Source organism: Limanda limanda, chromosome 21 (genome assembly GCF_963576545.1).
Source record: "Limanda limanda chromosome 21, fLimLim1.1, whole genome shotgun sequence".
NCBI lineage: Eukaryota > Metazoa > Chordata > Actinopteri > Pleuronectiformes > Pleuronectidae > Limanda > Limanda limanda.
This window is the reverse complement of record NC_083656.1, coordinates 21,068,721-21,089,795: the sequence shown is the minus strand read 5'-3', so window position 1 is coordinate 21,089,795 and position 21,075 is coordinate 21,068,721. Positions and strand designations below refer to the sequence as shown.

Here is a 21,075-nt window from a genome sequence, read left to right as displayed (position 1 = left end):
CAGATGGGTCAGACTGGGGATCGAACCGCCAACCTTCAGGTTGGAGGACGACTACCCTACCCCTCAGCCACAGCCGCCATATATAAAACAATTGGCATCAAATTACATTCAGATTCCATTAAACCGCCTAGTAACAGACATTTCATAGTCATTTACAGTTTATAATAATATCTTTTAACACTGTGCGTGAGATAATCGGTCTGATGCTCTAAATAAATAAATACTGCCGTGATACTGGTGCGTGATTCTGCGTGATGGATGCAAGCAAATGGAAGGATGAGGAAACGAGGGATCTGCAATGTCTGATTAGCGGATATAGATTCCATTGATCTGTGATCTGTGATCTTTGTGCTGAATTGACTCCAGTATCACACAGATCGACCGATGGAACCAAACCAAACCACCCCAGTACAAACACAAGCATATAATAATAATTCTGTTAAATTCTACAGATTGAGGACATCACAGCTGTCTCTGAATTTAATAATCCTGCAGTTTTATATGATTAAAATACGAACAGACAATACAACAAGTTCCCTCAAATTAGGAGTTTACATACATTTTTGCCTCCACATTTTAATTGGATCATATTTTATTTATGTCATGCTCTTTCTATCATACTCACTCTCACACATTTCATTTTGACAGCGAGGGCTTCACTTTTTTTCCAGTTAACCCTTGCTTCTGAAGCGAAGCTTAAATATTTAATGACGTCTGCAAAAAGATCGTCCGCGTAGGCATATAATTATCATGTTGTTACTTAACCAAAATAAAACAAACCCTGAAGGCTTGAACGATTTTGTGGAGGATAGGTTCCAGGGAGAGTGTGTAGAGCATCCCTGACAGAGCACAGGCCTGGCTGACGACTACACACTCTAAAAGGAGCCCTCTGACTGCTGTTGAACTTTAGCAAACTCTCAACGTCACTGTACAGCCCCTTGACCTAGCTATGAAACCAGCACTTAACACAACTTCCTGTGGTAAGTAATGGAGAAGCTGGGTTCAGCGCTGGTTTCAGCGCTGGTTTCAACGCGGTCAAACGCCTTTCTTTTGGTCTAGGGCAAGGTTTGGCAATCCGCGGCTCTGCAGCCGCATGCGGCTCTTCAGGCCCTCTGCAGTGGCTCCTTGTACAGTGTTGTGAATGAACATTTTGATTGTACATTTTGCAGTTATCCAGCAAGAGCGAACGCCACTCACGTTCACACACACACACACACACACACACACACACACACACACACACACACACACACACACACACACACACACACACACACACACACACACACACACACACACACACACACACACACACACACACACACACACACACAGTCCTTTATACTTCCCACAATGGGGAAATTTGCATTAAAGATCAGTGGAAAAAATGTAAACACAGTTTCTCTGATCACAGCTGCTTCATGATCAGAAAATAAGCTGCATTTGGTTTGTACCGAGCTGGAGTTTCTGTTTCCTAGTTTTGGGGGTTAAGTTCCCGCTGGCCATGGTGTCTGACACGCCAACGGCAAGCCAACCATGCTCAGCCACTCACTCACACGCCACAATCTCCCAGCATGCACTCCGATAGTGTGCACACCACTAGGCATGCTTTATAATCCCGAGCAATAATAATATGTGTGCAATGCATTGCTATGCTTTGCAATACACCACCTGCACCAGGTATACAGAATAGTAATGTGTAATTCGTTTTTATAATGTATATATGTATATTAATAGTAATCCGTAATGCATTGCCTTGTGGTGTGTTGTAGTGAAAACACTTTAAACCTTGCGAAGTGAAAATATTGATCAGTCTGTTCATGCTGATTATACAGAAAGTCACATGTAAGAAATTGCATTCTGGGAGTAAAATAAAATACGCCAAAACTGTAAGAAACGATAAATCTTGCTCAACTCAGTGAAGAAACTATAATAACTAGTAGACAAATACTAAAATAGAAAAAGTAAATGAATCAAAGGTTAATGAATAAAATGGGCAACGCAGCACACTTGCGCCTCACAGTGGAAATAACCATTATAGACACAGACAGCTTTGTGACTGTAAACACACTCATGCTCATTCTCTTACAGGTCCTGAGTCTAATGGAAACTATAGACAGCCAGCGGGAGGAGATAAGATGTTCTAAAAGGTGCGAGAATGTGTTATCATGTTTAATTATTTACATAAACACTATTGTATAACTGAGAGTCACAAAACTCCATTTCATAATAAAACCCTCTATATTTGGACTGAAATGGAAATAAAACTTGGATAGATATAGCATGTTATCACTATTATAATCCAAATATAATAGTCACACTGCACTTTTTACCCCCAAAAAATATTAACATTGTAAAATGTTTATCTTATCTCCCTTCTGCTTCATTAGATCCACTTCTATTCAGATAGGCCAACTCCAGGAAGCTCTGAATGAGAGGAAGTCAGCTGTCAACTCTCTCAATGCCAAGTACGTAGTTCATCTTTCTTTACTCCATGTTCATGATATGAAGACTGGCACAGTTTTGGTGTTTTGTGTAACCTATGTGACGTTAATCAGCATTACGTAAGCCATCTGTCCATTATCTATACTGCAGCCTAGTAATACTAGCTTTATTGATGGTGCTCCAACTAAAACTTGTATCTGTTAATGATTTGATTTGTAGACTACAGATGACAGAGGAGGCCCTCGCTCTCTCTGGGCAGAAAAATCTCAACATGGTAGAACTGCTGACTCAAGTGAAGGTTGAAAAAGAAGAACAGATGGAGAGACAGAGTAGAGAGAGAAAGAAAGAGCAAGAGGTAAGGCTGGAAACACAGTTCACTCAGTCAATGTCCTATGGTTAGAAAACACTGTAGAGCACTAGAATATTTAAGTAGTATAAGGCATCAGTTTTAGAAATGAATGATATGAGACCATGTTGTGAATAGAGTACATTGATGTATATTAGGGCTGGGCAAGTTAACTCGTTTTAATCGAGTTAACTCATCACTTATTTAACTCAGACAATTATTTTATCTCGCATTAACTCAGGTTTGATTATTTATTGTTTTATTGTGAGGCTTTTATTTTGTGAAAGTCTGTTGCTGACTGCTGCGGAACCGGAAAAAAGAAAATAATTGGCGGATAAACAACCATGGATAAGGCTACGGAACTTTTACATGGCCATTTTCATTTTAAAGTTCTTCCAGACGGAACCAAAGTAATTTGTAGCCACTGCCAAGGTGAATTTTCTTATCACCGGAGCACTTCCAGTCTAAAATATCACCTAAATGCAAAACACACAGTTGATATCAGCAAATCACTCAACAAAACAGCGAGTGGAGCGAGGCTTCGGCAGACTACGTTAGACGCAGGGAGGAGTAACGAAGAGGATAACATTAATGCCCTGGCAGTGGCATTGAGCTTTAACTTTGTATTTGCTTTGATAACATTGTTAAGTTGAGATTTACACTGAATATTTTATTTAACTGCTACTGTATTAAATGCTGATGTTAAAAGTGTTTGCATATACAAATGCGATTAATCGTGATTAATCAGGGAAATCATGCGATTAATCGCGATTAAAACTTTTAATCGTTGCCCAGCCCTAATGTATATATAAATTAGGGCTGTGCAATTAATCGAATTTAAATCACGATTTTGATTATGGGGTCAAACGATCTCCAAACTACCTTTATCAAGTTGAAATGATTATTTGGCATTTTTTTCAATTCGGTTCCTTCCCCAAAAGCATTCAACATCCCTGCTGACTGGCCTTCACTCTCATGCAGCTGTAAAGTGAAGGAGGCGAGTTGTGTGTGTGGTGACCGGCGGTATTTTAAAAACAGTGCGAGTGGAAAATGGCAGAGGGAGGGCAACCCCTTTCGATCGACTAAAAGGGTAGAAAAAGTTCACTTGTATGGGAACTTATGTATTTGAAACAGACGAGAAGCAGCACCACACAATGTAGCGGCCGCGCCGCGCAGCGTCCATTCTCAAGCGCGCCGGTCAGCCCCACGATTCTCCGCTTGTTGTTGTATTTAACCCGTTCAATGAAGAGGTTCGTGGGTAAATGATGATGGTCCTCATAGCACTTTGGGCACTTATACGCCTGTGCATCATTGTGTCATTCTTAACAAAGGTTTTTGCACAGTATTTGCAAATGTATACAGCCTTTCCTTCTACATTGGATGGGGTGAAATGTCTCCACACATGAGATAGTGCACATGGCATTGTTCTGTAGAATAAGATGAGAAAAAAGTTTGTAGAAAAACAGTAATGCAAACAATTGGAATCGTCTGTAAAAATATTTTACAATTGATGGATAAATCAATGGAAATAGGCTAGATGAACAGATGAACAATCCTCAATCAGCATGCTAATATATTTTCCCAGTAATATCATGGAAACTTACCTGACTAGTCCTGCACACTACAGCAGCCCTCCATAGCCCTGCTGTAGTGTGCAGGATGATGGGAATTATCTGTGCATGTGATGGAAGAATGCACAGTGGAGGGTTTAAATTCAACGTGCAGCGTGTGCATCATTCCATACATCTTTAAAATAGAGTTTTGAATGATGTTTTTATGGCTCAGCGTTTAATTTGCGTATTTTTTTTTCAAAATTCCCAGAAGTCCCAGAGTTAACTTCCCATGGAAAGTTTCCGGAAAGTTTCTGGAAATTTACCGGAAACCTTCCGCCCCTTTGCAACCCTAATGTTGAGTGTTTAGCAAAGCTACATTAAATTAAAATGTCTGTTTCCTGCTATTATCTGCTTAGCATCAATGTTTGTCCAATGAAATCCTGCAAAACAAAATTATCACAGACTGACACAATTAATAATATATATTCGTTATACATTTATGCACACACTGACTTGGGCAAAATTTTTATTTTGGTGGTGTTAGATCTTACTACAGCCTTTGACACTGTAAATATGGCGATGACCTGTTGTGTCCTTTAAGGATCAATTCTGGGACCAGTTCTGTTCAATCCATATATCTTCCACTTTTATGGGGCCATATCATTCACAACAATAACCTTGCCAACCATAGTTATGCGGACGACACTCAGCTTTACCTAGATCTCTCATCAAATGATTATGGTCTTATGAAATCACTATCCAAATGCATCACAGAAATCTAATACTGGATGTCACAATTTTTATATTTTGCAGTAAAGATGGGAGATATGGGTTCGTCACTCACCTAAAAGACAATTTATTACACACAAATGAGCAGGTTGAGAAAGATTTGACTCATCTAAGAAAAGTAGGGTGAATTCGAGTAATCTGGGACATTGGGTTATGTGGGAAATCTAAACTCAAGTCTGTTTATTTCCTTTCCTAATTAAATGTAGTCAAAAGGGCTTTTACTATAGGTTTAGCATAGACATGTGACTGAAATTAATTAACTTCATAAGGCTGAAGTCACAAAAAGAGGAGAGGTAAGTGTCAGCTTAGTATAGCATGACAATGTCAATGACATGTTGTTCTTACAAAATTATTGTTAAGGATATAAATCTTTCATAAATACAACAATGTTCCTTATTGTTATCAAATTATGTTTGTGATGAAAGCAACGAGAGAGGGAGAAATATATGCAATTCACTCCACTGTATTTCATTCTATTTTTATTATTTTACAAGGTTTTATCTATTTATATTATTTCTCACTCTCTACTTATTTTTTGTTGATACAGATTTATTTTATTTATTTTATTTATTTTTATTTATTTTTATTTATTTTATTTATTTTATTTATTTTATTTATTTTATTTATTTTATTTATTTTATTTATTTTATTTATTTTATTTATTTATTTTACCTTTTACTTGAAATTTGTTTTAAATTGTGCTTTCAGATTTTAAATAATTTTCTCCAAAGTCTGTGTTGTTTTTCTTTAATGTTCCTGTATAGCACCCTGATATACCTCTGTAAATGAAAGGTGCTTAAAAAAAATGTAACATATTTTTTTTCCATTCTGTAGGACTGTGTTTTGAGAGAGGGTAAACTCTTTAGAGAAATGCAAAACCTCTCAGAAACCAACAGCCAACTCAGGAATAAAGTAAGAGTAATTTTTGTTCAGAAACAATGAATTGAATGAACTGAATTTATGTTTTTAGTATTTGCACTTGAACCATTCATGCTGATGCCGACCAAATACACACACAGACCAACGCTTGATTGTGATCCCTATAAATTCAATTCAGTGTAATTTTGTTTTTACATAACCCCAAATCATAACATAAGACCTCTATCACAGCACGGTCCAACTTCCAATATTAAAGAGAGAAACCCAGAAACAACCATTCACACTTGGCCTCATGTTACTCCAATTATAACATTTTGTTTACATGCTACCTCAACAAATTCTCGAGTTTAAACGCTGCTGGCCCAGATTTAGTTCAAAACCTGGGTTTGGGTTAACCCTAGGGGTAACTCTAACTCTTACCCTTTGGAAACAAGGAGACAGCTCCTGATTTGATATTATCAATATTATTACTTATGAGTTTAGCCAAATCTTCCTTGTCAGCGGTCCAAGAAAACAACAAAGTGACTTCAGTGGACTTGATAACAATCCCTCAGAGGTTAGTTACAAATGAAGAAATCTCTTGGATGAGACAATACACTACATACAACCATTTCTAATTGCCCTCAATGGCTCACCCAACCAACCTTAAGGGGATAGCTTCCCCAAACATGAAAATTTACTCAATATCTACTCACCACCATTTCAATGGAGGGGTGGGTGAACTGTTTGAGTCCTAAAAAACATTTGGAGTCTGAAAAGTCTGCAGTAAAGATGAATTTATTAAAGCTAAAAGAAATTCTGACAATTTTCTAGTTGGAACAGGGTCTAAAAGACATGCTGATGGTTAAGGTGTCCAACGCTTGGGGATCTGTTCAAAGAGATTGGTAGGAGAAAAGTCTAAATATAAATCAGGTGCTACAGTGAATTTTAAGACTACTGGACAATACATTAGTGTCGGCTGTGGCAGATAGATGTCAACCTAACTGTATATGTGAATGTGTGTTTGTGTGGATAGGTTTGGGAGATGGAGAGATGGTGTAAGTCACAACAACAACAGATTTTTGAGCTTAAGCAGGAACTGACCAACAGTACAGCTGAGCTCAATCTACGACTAGCCCAGGCGGAAGGTAACACTCATACATGCATAAGCTACAATTGCACTGCGGTTGTATGCCTCTGCCAACCAATGCAGTTTCTGCATATATATTTCTACAAACTTTTGTTCCAAATTCATATAAAGGTCACTACAACCTTTACCTCTGACAACTGAAACATAATCACTTTATCTTTGAATCCAAGTAACAGCTGATAAAAAATTTAAAATTTAAATCTAATCAATTAATAAGTTGAATTGTGCCAGATGTAATAACATTCCCTATCGGCAGTCCCTCAAAGTATTTCAGAGATATTGCATTCAAAAGGCAAAACCTTTGCTTTGTGAGTTCAAAGTGACCTTTGACCAAATTATATTCAGGTCATCCTTGAGTCCAAATGATGTTTGTGCCAGATGTGATTAAATCCCTTTGTGCATTCCCGATATAGTTAATAACAACGCAAGGTCATGTAACACCATTTTATGACATTCCCTCAAACTAATCTTAATGGACCCATATTTTACACCTTTCTGGGATTTAATTTGAGATATTGGTACCCCTAAGATGATATATCAGTGGTTTAAAGTCGAAAAAACTGCAATGTGTATTTCCCTGTCCTATCTTCTGCCTCTCTCTGGCCCTCCAGACAGAATAGTCTGTTTTTTGCCTGCCTCTTTAATTAAATCGCTTGTGAGAACTTATTTCACTTCATCATTGGATGAAACCACAGACCTTTGAAACAAAAAGTCACTTGTGATTGGCTGGTAGATCTGTAGCTATTGGTTACCCTGGGTCCTTATAACACACTTGTGGGTAAACCCCTCCCACACAGTATTAATAATAATGTTGTGCAATAATGCATTAAACGTGATACCATAAAATGGTGTGCCTTTCGGCATTCAATACATTTGGTTATCAAAATAAAATATAAAATATTAATATTAAATCATAACTTTAATTGATTTTGTGCTCCTCTCGAAGAGTTGGATGGAAAGAGAAGATGTGAGCTCGAGAAACCAGGCTTCTCCCCTCGGCGATGCAGGAGAAGAGGCTGGATAGCCTTCTGCCCTCGGACGGATTGTAGAAAAGAGAAAGAAAAGAAGCCTTATATTGGCCGGGTGACTCACAGTTCATGGGGCCCAGAGTGACCAATAAGAAGTGAAACTTGTGTCCCTAGGTTTTTTTCACACCTCTGTGAGATGTTGAGGCCCCTGGGAGACTGGGTTCGGGAGGCTCTAGTTTTCTCTGGAACAAAGGACATGCGGCATCAGGCTTTTGACTACCCATGTAGGCCGAACTTTGGTTTCACAAAAATGTCCCAACAATAATAATATTTCATATATTGTTATTATTACTAATAATTTATGTATTAATATGAATTATTAGTAAGCCTTTACCAAAAGCAGTGCAGTTACTGAAGACTATACATTTATTCATGTGATGCTTTATGTTATATGTTGAAGAAATTGTAGAGGGAAAAAAACATTAACAAGGTAAATGTTGAGTCAAACCCACACTGGTGGGTGGATGGGTTTGGAGGCTGGACTGGTACCGGCTGGGTGGGGCTGAGAGAAGAGTGTGATTCCATGATGACATCATACGGAGAGGATGTACGAAACAAGACGTTTCAATAACATATTTTTTAAATGGAGTGAAAAAGTCTGCGTAGTTACTGTTGTTGTAGTACTTTGAAGGTACCTACTGACCCCCTTTCAAGTAATTACAGATAGTAAAAGGCCAGAATATGCATTTTACACAATATGGGCCCTTTAAGCTATCGCGTTAAAGAAAAATATTGACATACTTTGTGTTGCCACCCTGACCTTTCACCTTTGGTTACCAATATCAAGTGAGTTAAGCCCTGAGTCCAAGTGTATGTTTGTGCCTTATTTGAAAGGATTACTTTATGGTGTTCCAGAAATATCACCATTACAAGGCAAAAATGTGACCTTTGACTGCCAAAATCGAATCAGTTCCTCCTTGAGGCAAAGTGCCCCCGACCACTGGCTGTCGCCGGCGTGGAAGCATAAACACAACACATACACAAATGCATGCAAACAGACAGTCCTTGTTAAGCAACTCCCAACAGATATGTCCTGTGTCCCCCTCTGTTAGATCGTCTGGAAACAGAGAAACGAAGGTCCAAGCAAGCCCTGAGGGACATGGACAGTCTCCGACAGAAAGAGGTGCTTCTACGCAGGTTGCAAGAGAATGCAACATCATTAAGGAAAAAGACCATTCTGATTACCTTTCCTTTTTTTTGCGCTTTTGCTCCTATTATTGTATGTCTGTTGATTGCACCTGTATCTGTAACATTGTAGTCACAGGAGTAATGGCCTCTCTCTCTTTCTCGAGCTTGCGCTCTCTCTCTTGGAAAATTTACCAGTCCAAACCTGAATTTTTTTTTGAGAGAATTTTAAGTTTATTTTCAAAGAAAAGTTTACAAACACACTTAATCTGTCACAATTAACTTGTAGCTTTCAAGGGAAAATGTTAATTAGTGTACATAGTGCACAGAATGGTAATTATGTTATCAATGGACATTTTTATTTTATATTTCTGTATGATTTCCTAAAACTCAATATGGTAACAGATGTAGACTTTAAAAAAATACAATATTCTAAATATTAAAATGTCTTTACAGGTGGAGCATGTGAATTGTAATCTAGAGGAGAGTGAGAGAGCTCTGCAAGAACACATCTTCAAACTGGAGGGACAACGGATACAACTAAAAGAGGTCAGCGCTCAGAGTGTTCATGTTTAAAAGGGCACAATCTGGCATGTCCTGAAAACTAACTGTAACATCTCTGGTACGATTAAAGACAAAAAAATAACAATCAATATAACATATATTAAGTCAACAGTAGCTCTGTGACTGTCTGTGTGTTGCCTCTGCATGTGGATTTTTAAGGACCCAGGGAAATGCTATGCCAAATTAAACACCTTATTCGTTTTTATGACAACTGAAGGCTACCACATATTCTCTCTCAAGTTTGGAAGGGGAGGGTGATGTGAGGGGTATTCACATGCAGCTTCAGCACTAGATGTCACTTAATTCTACACAATTAATCTTTAAGTATTCATGTGAGCAGAGCACGAGACAGCGCCACAAAATTCAGTGGTCATCTATGGAACTGCAATGAGCCCTGTAATGCCGAACAGTAATGTCACTTCTAGGGTGTGAACCATTCAACAGCAGAAATTCTTAACACAATCAAACGACTGCAAATTCAAAAAAGAAGCAGTGTGAAGCATTTAGACTATTTCTTTAGGTTATACTGTATTTTGGAGAAAACACCACCGTTACAGGGCAGAAAGAGACCAGCCTGTTAATGGCAAGAAAAAGCAAATGAATATAAACTCAAATTCAAAAGGCCACTGAGGCACCTGAGGAGTAAACCTCACGCAGGGAATAAGTCCATTTTCAAGGCTTGAGTCACACTTTGTGTGATTTATTTTTGCAAACAAACAAACAAACAAAAGGTAATGTCTTCTGCCATCTCTCTTGCACTGGTAAAAAATGCCCCCAAATCATATATATAATATCAACTGGTGCTCAGTACCTTCAAAACCAAAGCATAAACTACCAAAACTAACTTAACTTGGCTAAAACAATATTACTGTTTTTAAATATTATTATATTATATTATTATTATAAAGGTATAATCTAACAACTTACATAAAACAAAAAAAAGGGAAAAAAGGTTAACTTTTAAACACTAGTTTATAGTACCAACACTTACCTTACTGCATGTTATCATTCTGTTATCTTATTAATCTTATAAAAGATTTACATACATTATCTTCTCTATCAAAGAAAATGTTTAACATTGTTGAGGTCTTAAAAAGCATTAAATTTGACTTTAAAATGGTGCAAGAACCCTGTACGAGGTGCTCAAAGATTTTAATTAAGTTAATATGCGACAAAACTGAAATCATTCAGGCAACTGATGATAGATTTCGTAGGTACAGGGATTATGAAAGCAGCCTTAAAACAAGCAGAAACTTTGCATTCCTTAAAATAACTGTTAAAGATATCAGTGAAGACTGTAGCAAGTTCATCTGTACAACATTTTAACTTGGCAGAATATAAAAGGTCAGGGCCTGTTGCTGTCCTACTTCACAGCAGATTCCTCACTTCATACTCCTCCATGACAGAGAGGGGAGTTAGGGGCTTGGCCATTATTGGCTGTCTTATAAGGCTTTGGTTGTTTTCAGAGCGACAATAGAATTCGGTGAGGCTGTCAGGCAGCTTGGGGTCATCATTGACTACAGAGACAGTGGTTTTATAATTCATAAGGCCTTGCCATACAACCCTACTAGTCATTGGCCTTGAGTTTGTTTTCCAATTTCCACTTCTATTCAGCTTTAGCTTTCCTGAAAGCTCTCTCAAAATCATATTTAGTCGCTTTATACAGTTCCCTGTCTTCACCCTTAAAGGGATAGTTCACCCAAAAATGAAAATGTACTCATTATCCACTCACCACTTTGCTGATGGAGGGGTGGGTAAAATGTTTGAGTCCACGAAACACTTTTGGAGTTTCAGGGCTAAACAGCATTGCATCCAAATCCAATACAATTGAAGTAAATGGTGACCAACTCTTCAAACATATAAAAACAAGAGAAGAAAAACATTAAATGCCTTCATACTGCTCCTGTGGTGTCATCCAAAGGTGCGTAAGCCGTAAGCTCTGACATTCAAATTCGACTCGAAACAGTATCAACTCATGCTTCCATATCTTTGCTGTGACTATGACGCTTGATGAAAGTTATATCTACAAGAAGAATTGTGATTATCATAAAAGAATCTGGAAAACTAAAAGTCCATATGTGTGCAAATGCAATTGTGATTATTGAATTTTCCAGATATTTCAGATGTAATTATGCATTGCCAAAACATACTGTACCTCCACATACAACCTGTCCCTCCTTTAGTTCCTCTACATCAACTTTCTTCTTATTATTTCCTCTGAGCAGCAGGAGCATGTGTCATCCTTAGAGGAAAAGCTTCGTTCGGTGCATTCCTCCCTACTGGAGGTCCAGCTCCACTGCTCCCAGCAGAAGCAAACCATCTCTGAGATTAAGGCCAAGACCAACCATCAGAGCATCGAGGTGAACGGACTTCAGCGCAGGATAGGGGAGCTCCAGCAGGTGAGGAACCATGGCATTCCTGTTACTATAAGAACATGCCAGGCTCACAATGTGTAGGCATCATTATATTCTATATGTAGCTCCTGGGATCACACCATATATTCATGTTAATTTAACCATTATTTTTGTATTATGAATAACATCGCAGTGAATATCAATCTGAATTATCTGATCTGTGCCACATCATCAGATATTTAATTCCCAGTAGAATTATTTAAAAAAAAGGATGTGCACCTAAAATAATTTCACTGTTGTTTCACTTCAGTTTTGAGAATGTCAATCTAATGATGTTGATTAAAGATTTTAAGAATACATGGAGAGTTTGGCTGTAGCCACATGGCCTGCCTGATATGCACCTTAAGAAAAATGTAACTTCACGTTGCAGCAAGAGAGAACAGAATATCTGTGACCGTTCCACTTGGTAGCATGTCTCCTCCATCTCTTTCAGTATCCAAACAAGCACTCAAGACTCACTTTCCCTGATGCATTAATTTCAGTAAAAGAAACTGTTGTTAAACATTTATTCATTCAGATTGAGTACACACAGTTATTATCTGCAATAGCCAGAAACCCGCAATAGCCAATGAGAGCAAGCTGACTGGGAAGTGTCACCAACCGAATGTTGCGTACTTGTACAAATGCAATACAAAAACAACAATACATTTCCAGCTCGCGCTGCAGAGCTCACAGAACTCAACACCTCAGCGGTGTCCTCTCAGCCTTCACTGGGATCCTGCTCAGGTCAGGAGATTCCAATGAATAAAAAGAATCACAATTTCCTAAATATATTTTTTTTAACAGTGGTTATATGGGTAAAAACTGGTGCTAGTCAGTGTGATTTGACTACAAAAAATGTGCATATACAGCCAAGAAATTATGGTTTTTAATAGTCTAACTTATAACTGGTGAAACTTTGTTTTGTTCCCTGTTCTGCACCTTTTCAGAATCAAGCAGGTTCTTGTGAGATTTCAAGTTTCTGGAATCGCTAATTTGAGATTGTTTTCTCCAAATGGCAAGTGTGTGATCTTACGTTCAGGGCAAATCATCTAGTTTCTGCGTTCAGACGATTATAAGATTCAAAATCGGTTAAACTTGTCTGGTTTCCCACGTTTTTGAAATTGGTCAAGAGTTGAAAATCCTGTGTCCACCAGGCTTGAGGTTCTTAAACACATCCAGGTCATGGTTTTCCAGAAAAAATGCCTGAAGGCAACTGCACTTTAGGACAGTTCGTAAGACCAAACTATTTTACTTGTGTGGGGTTATTGTCAAGGCCATTGATTGATTGTCACATGATCCTTTAGTGCTTCTAGCTGTTGTGACAACAGTTGGTAGAGTGGTTTGAGTCAACTGACAAGGTAAACACCACTGCAGTTAAAAGTTTGTAACTGATGCTTCTTGTTTAGAGCTTGCATTATGCGTTCCAAGTTCAAGGAAAAATAAAAGACTCCATTCAAGATGAAACAGGACATGGGTGGATAATGTGTGCTCAGAGGGAACCAACGAGAGATTGATCACCCCGCAGCATTTACCAATAGTTAGATTCATCACAGCAACAGAATCAGCCATTGACCTAATGCCAGGATTACCACACTAATTAATGGTACTAATACATATAAACACTAAGGGGTCTTGCCAAAAGTTACAGAGGGAGAAAACTATTGATCATTAACAATAATATCTTCTGTATCCTGGCGAAGACAAACCATTCCCTTAACACTTAAGGCTACTGTACCATGGTATTGTCCATCTGATATGCCTCCAGAATTGACATATAAATAGTTGTTTTTGTTAGCTTCAACATGCTTTAGGTGTTTAACAGGTGGGGTGTTGTTGTAGGAGCTTTTAGGTAAGGACCAGGAGAAGGTGGCTGAGGTGAGCCAGGTCAGGTTGGAGCTGCAGGAGCAAATTGGACATTTACAGGCAGAGAGGACACTACAGAGAGGACTCAAAGAGAAGATCTGTGCTCTGGAGAGAGAGAATAAAGGTAATTCTTTTTTTTTAACTTTTTGCAAACAATCATAAATAAATGTATTGACACCAGTAGCATAAACTGCCTTCATGTGAAATATAGACAAGCAAAATTTACAGATGTAAAAACATTGAAACTGATTTGTTTTAGATGTTTTACTTTGTTGTTGAACCAGTTCCAACATTGTAGATTTCAAATATATCACGTTTGAAATCTGAATAATTTTATTACGCTGTTGTAAAATATAAATATATATTTATCGGTTGCTTGCTGTCCTGCAGTTTTAAGCAGTAACCACAGAGAGGTGCTCCTTGACAAAGAGAGTGAGATGTCTTCCATGTTGGAGAAGCTGCGATTGAAGGAGGCAGATATCCTGAGGATGAGGGAGGACGAGACAAACAGAGCCAGCTACCTGCAGAGTGCCTTCCTCACCTACGTTCAGGGCTCGCCTCTGGGACACTGCAGCAGCCCCAAGAAATGACCACAGAACTCAACACCTTAACTATGTCCAATAAGCCCTCACTGCGATCCTGCTCAGGTCAGGGGAGTTCGCTAAATAAAAAATCACAATTTCCAGAATTTGCAAAGTTTTAACAGTGGTGATACTGGAGATAACTGGCACTGGTCAGTGAGATATGACCACAACAAAATGTACATATACAGTACAGTCAAGAGATTAAGGTTTTAAATAGTCTAATTATAACTGTTGGAACTTGGCTTTGTTCACTGTTTTGCACGTCATCAGTTTGCCAGATTGAACTGTTATGCTGTATTGCCCTAACAGCCTCTATCCTTAAAGTGATAGTTCACAGAAAAATTAAAATTCATGTCATGAACTAAACTTAGCAGATACTTCGTATTATCTCTGGAGGAGATGCATCTGTGAACGCAAATGAAAATGAAAAATTAAGATGATAAAACTTTGTGTTATGCTCAGGTTTCTCCTAGGCCGGGCGTAACACTGAGTGAGAGGCTCCTCAGTTTATGCTAACTTCTCCACCTTGCCTAGTATAAAGTCCTTTAGAAAGGGGATCTCCTGCTGTGTTCACAGTGAGTGAGTCGGGGTATAATGATTTTTTCTTTCATTTGTCCATAATTTCTATTTATCTATGATTTGTTTGTAGTCACTAATAGTAAAAACTGAGCTCAGTGGCTTCACTAAAAATAACTCAGTCAAGATATGTAGATAGATGATCAGTCAGGGTGGAGACAGGTTTATACAGATGTTCTAAACCCCCTTAAGTGTAAACGAGCACATCAGAAATATCATTAATAATCCTTCATTGTAAAATTTTAAGCAGGTGCTGAGTCTATGGAAATGTGATTGATATTTACAATATACAACCAGCATTAGATGAAAAGTCAGTGGATCACCACACTGATTACAATTCATGTTGAGGAAAAATAAATATGTTTAACTAATTTCACAATAATCTATCCCACAGTTGTTGAAACATTTCACTCAAAACTATGCAACTCATTGCACTAGCTGAAGAGTCAGTGGATTACTAACAGAGTCATCAAGGTGCACCATTAAAAAACCATGACAAACTGTACTAAATTGTATAGCAATCCGTTGGAACTTAGCATATTTCAGTCTGAACCAAAATGGTCGACCGGGTAACAGATTGACAACAGTCTGTGGAGCTATAGAGCTAGCTGGACCAAAGAGTGCCAGCCTTACATCCATGACATCATCTGTGGAGATTTGCAAATCCTTGGAACCCGTTCTTTTTTTTCTCCCAGTCTCAGAATTATTTGAGAGACAACCTTCAAACTGAGTTATGGGTTTACGGTTAAGTGTGTACAATTTAGGTGTCAGAGATCTATGGGCAGAAATAAAATCCTAGTGATGTTTTCCCTGGTGTTTGATCATCTAAACCATATGGTGATGTTTTCTTTACCCTAGAATGGGCCCACCTTATATAGCCGGAGGCCGCCAGATTTTTCACAGTAGCCTAAACTGGAAGAACTAAACACTGTTTGTCTTTTTATATCAACTGAATGCCACCACAGGTTCTCTTTCATGTTTGGAAGGGGAGGGTGAGGTGAGGGGTATTCAGCTGCAACATGCAACTTCACCACTAGATGTCACTACATTCTACACGATGAACTTTTAAGTGTGCCTTAATATTGTATCAGTCAAACTGTAGTAAAATGTGGTCATTTCTGTGGGAAAAAGCTGTATGGTGATTTTTCTTAATGTGTGAATGTATCAGTGGTTTATCTTAATTGTTCTATTATTTTACTGTATACAACGTTTTTTTGATTGTAGTAGGTCTGTCGCTTGGGGATACTTGAGGTCACTGGGTTTGACACTACAGCACAAGATCTTTAATTTTCAAGGTAGTTCAAACTGATTTAAATTCCATCAGTTCCTTTTGTTGTTCCTGCACTGTTTAGGTTCTGAAAAGCACTGATCACGACTACACAATACCGCATCATAATAAGTAAAGTATCTTCAGATTGAGTAGAAGTAGCTTACATTTTGAATGTTGAATGAAAGTCATGCTTTAATGGGAAACATCAATCATTATCCCATCAGCCACATTTTTTGTAGGATAAAGTGCAATAATTGTCAAGTGTATGGATCTAATTCAGTACTAGCGAAGTGAAATTCAAGAAATAAAATGTCGATAGTGCCCCATAAAGTGCAGCGCCTGTAGCAGGTTTTTCCAATATGCCTGAAAATCATTTGCCGTATGTATTATGCCCAGACGTTCAAAAAAGTCCCCATATTCCAAACCCAACAGGAAGTCAACCATTTTGGATTAAGTCGTCATTTTTGGCGATTCACACACATCGTACTTTAATGAGCTCCTCCTGGAAGATCAAATTCTGTCAGGGCAATCGGTGAGTTTTTATCACAGGGCGATTCCCCGGGGTGGCATCTAATTTCAATATTTTGCCATGAAACAGGAAGTTGTTGTAACCTCAGTGTACATTATTCAATCTACACCAAACTTCACGTTTGATAAGGGTCTAACCCTCAACACAAATACAGTCCTGCTCGCCATTATTGGCACCATTACATTTTTTGCATAACCTGTATCATATCTTCAGAAATAAATGTGAACTTTTAATTGGAGGTCCAAAGTAATTTAACAAAGAAAATTGTTTTTTCAACGTGCATATTGTAATTTCAAAGAAGAAAAACATCATGTGCAGCAATAACGGCACCCCTCTTTAATATTTCGTTTCACACCCTTTGGCAGTGATGACAGCCTCCAAACGTTTCTTGTAGCCATCTATAAGCTTCTTGCTCTTCTCAGCTGGTATTTTCTCCCACTCTTCCTTGGCAATTGTTCAAGCTCTTGAACATTTGCAGGGTTCTTTTCCCCAATAGCAGATTTCAGCTCACCCCAAAGATTTTCAATTGGATTGAGATCAGGACTCATTGCTGGCCATTTGAAAAAAAAACAACATGTGTGCTTTGGGTCTTTGTCTTGCTGGAGGACCCATGATCTTCGACTCAAACCAAGTTGTCTTACACTGGGTAGGACATTTCGCTCTAAAATCTCTTGATAATTCTCTGATTTCATGATTCCTGTGATACGGTCGAGGCCTCCAGTACCAGATGCAGAAAAGCAGCCCCACACTATTATGGATCCTCCACCATGCTTAACTGTTGATCGGGTGTTCTTTTCCTTGTAGGCTTCATTGCGCTGTCTGAAAACAAACTGTTGGTGTGCATTGCCAAAAAGCTATATTTTTAGTTTCATCTGTCCACAGAACATTTTCCCAGAAGGACTGTGGTTTGTCCAAGTATTCTTTGGCAAAGATCAGTCGTTCCTTTTTATTTCTTTTCCTCAGCAATGGTGTCTTCCTTGGCCTTCGCCCATAAAGCCGTGTGTGGTTTAGTGTGCGGCGTATGGTACTTGTTGAAACCATGACCTCAGACTGTTCCAGGTTGGCCTTCAGGTCTTTGGATGTTTGATGTGCTGTTTTTTCCAACATTCGCACCAACCTTCGAAGACTTCTCATCAATTTTTCTCTTCCCCCCCCTTGTCCAGGGAGGTTCTTGACAGTTCCATGCTGTTAAAATTCTTAATAACATTACGCACTGTTGAAACAAGGATACCAAGGTCTTTGGAGATGACCTTATACCCTTTTGGAGGTCTTGTGTATGCTAATAATAGCCCCTCTGATGTCCTCAGACAGCTCCTTTGTCTTCACCATGGTGACAAAGGAACAGGGAATTACAGGTGGCTTTTTAAAACACGGAAGTCATCATTCATTGGCTAATTCATGTCAAATGGCCACAGACAATTTGTCACAGGTGATTTTCATTTGTGATTGACCACAGGTGAGTCATAATGTGTTTCCATACTGATTTACAGCAAAGGGTGCCAATATCAGTGACACAGCAAGCTTTAAGTTTTTTCAATTTTTTTCCCTTATTGTTTATTGTTTTAAATTGTTGTTGATCATTTGTTCTTTTGTATCAAACACTAATTCTCTATAGAAAAAGTTGTTTCACTTGATTCATTTTTTTCAGGCGATATTCCACATTATGTACTTAAACTTCTTGGGTGCCAATAATGGTGAGCAGGACTGTACATGCCAATACTCAGTAATTCTCATAGTGCCCCCTACTGGCTACAAGAAATGTCAATCTTTATACTGTGATGTACTCATCCCAGCAAGTTATCCACATCCAGCTGAAATTTGGTCAGAAGACCCTTTAAACGTGGTAGATTATGGATATGCTGAATTTCATCAAACACTGTTGCCATGGTAATGAGCCAAAAGTTGATGTTTAGTTTCTCCAATTGAAAAATGGTATAACAGCTCCAGGTAATACTAGTAATTATAACTAAAGCTGCCCTCCCAGTCTGCACAAGTCTGTGTGTGCTGTGGTGTGTCTTGAGGTTGGTTTTCAGCAACTACATACAACTTGTGAAGTTTCTGAATCCAGTCTTCCACCATCCCTAAATAGCAATGTCTTTAAGCACTTCTTTAACGATAACCATCTCCAACCCTTAGTTGATGCTCATACATCATCAAGCACAAAAACCTCAAGAACAGCTAAGAATCCTTACTTATTACTTAGAGCTTCTCTCCGATCACCCTTGATAAGCTGACCTCAGTTATTCCACCTATACTAAAGCCACAACTAGTATCTTAGATCCCATTCCTACAAAGTTAGTCAAAAAACTCTGCCGCTAATAAATGTATTGAATACAATAGATCTATCAACATTCATATTCGACTCTGTGTCATTTACATCATGTTTTAAGCCTAAAAGTAGCGAATGTCAGTCCCTGAACACACCTTGTCGAAAGATATCAGAAGACATATAGGCTTAAAAACATGGTGTAAATAACGCTGTTTAGAGTCAAATATGAATGTAGCTGCTTGCGGACACTTGGATAACACCACACAAGCAGTATGGAGGCATTTTGTGTTTTTTCTTTTGTTTTATTACATCTGAAGACTTGGTCACCAGTTACCAGTTGGTCACCAGTTGTATTGTATTGTTATGGAACTTTTCTGGAAGCTGGTGAAAGGAGAACTCATGCAGCAGCTGATGTTTTAAAGTAGACGATGCATCAAAGGGACCAGAAGGTGAAACAATATACAAACACCAATAGAGTAACATGATCAATTGCCCCCCCAAATCTGCAGATGTCTCCCACAGCATCACCACATATCTTCCTCAACCTCCTGAATCTGTAAATCGGGTCGGTCTGGACCAAGCTCCCTTTTTTTCTTTGATTGAACACCTGGTGAAACGGTGTTTTTGTGAAGAAATGACTGGATTTGCCATAATTCCACTTGACGTCGCCATAGCTTTGTTGTTCAGCTTGCAGCCGAAGTAACTCAGTGACAGCGGATCTACCTGAGACGGTGTCAAGGGTTGACCAATTTCATTGGCTAAAAAATGTAAATCAAAACCAAGACCAACCTCAGGTCCTGTGTTTGCCAAAAGTTTAAGGACCCACATTCACTCGCTTTTGGCAGGTGGCCCACACCAGGAAGTATATGTATTTAGACAGAAATTAACCAAATACAATTGTTTACCAGGTGCATTGTCCGAGTAAACTATTATCTAATTAAATGTTGTTTTTCTCATGATGTTGGAAGGGTGGTACCCCATATTAACAAACCGCCAGTGCCCATATGCAAGATCCATATTTAAAATAAAGGTTTGTCATTTCTGATGTGTGTGATTGGTTTCATGACTTTTAAAGAATGTATATCCCCCCCCCCAAAAAAGTATGATCAATTGTAAAACTGAATATCAACGTTTGATGCATAGCTACAGCAACAGTTTTCAATGAAAGCAGACAAAAGATTTAAATTATCATTAATCTTTGTGAACATCGGAAATGAATTCATCAAGAATTTCCACTATCTGTATATAGTACTGTTTACAAAAATGCTGCACTGTAGGCTCAAATTCAGAGTGTATGAACGTTTCTACTCAATTGGGCCTAGAAATGTATGAAAGTTGTCAAGTTCTAGCACTTTAGAAGGTTGTTGTAGCACCTCCATCAGGCAGCCCATCAGCCCTGCCCCTAATGATAGCGGTATAATGTTGTTTATGTGAGTAGGCATATTGTATATCTAGCAATCTAGTTGTAATAGTAATCCACTCTCACCTGCTTCCCTGGTCGACGATAACAATCCACAATCATGATCCACGATGTGTTGCAGCCGCAATCCTGGTTTTGCAACGATAAAGCACAAGGACTCCAGGGAAGAAGTCAAGTTATTAACATGTATTGATGAGACACTCGTGATGAAGACGGAGAGGAGGAAAGAAAAACTCCATGTATTATGTGTCCCCTGACAATCTAAGCCTATAGCAGCATAACTAATGCTTGTCCAAATATATGTTATACT

At 38.4% G+C, this 21,075-nt stretch overlaps 1 protein-coding gene across 2 annotated transcripts in view; it reads left to right on the top strand.

Moving 5' to 3' along the window:
- The window catches only part of lrrc45 (leucine rich repeat containing 45), a 30,650-nt gene extending 10,260 nt beyond the window's left edge, over positions 1–20,390 (top strand). For both annotated transcript variants that reach the window (XM_061094390.1, XM_061094391.1), the window contains 10 exons: positions 2,092–2,150; positions 2,391–2,468; positions 2,665–2,800; positions 5,968–6,045; positions 7,028–7,139; positions 9,222–9,292; positions 9,751–9,843; positions 12,084–12,257; positions 14,094–14,241; positions 14,508–20,390. In XM_061094390.1, the coding sequence (XP_060950373.1) occupies positions 2,092–2,150; positions 2,391–2,468; positions 2,665–2,800; positions 5,968–6,045; positions 7,028–7,139; positions 9,222–9,292; positions 9,751–9,843; positions 12,084–12,257; positions 14,094–14,241; positions 14,508–14,707 (1,149 nt within the window). In that variant the 3' untranslated portion in view covers positions 14,708–20,390. The remainder of the gene's footprint in view (positions 1–2,091; positions 2,151–2,390; positions 2,469–2,664; positions 2,801–5,967; positions 6,046–7,027; positions 7,140–9,221; positions 9,293–9,750; positions 9,844–12,083; positions 12,258–14,093; positions 14,242–14,507) is intronic.
- The last annotated feature ends 685 nt before the right edge of the window (positions 20,391–21,075 follow it).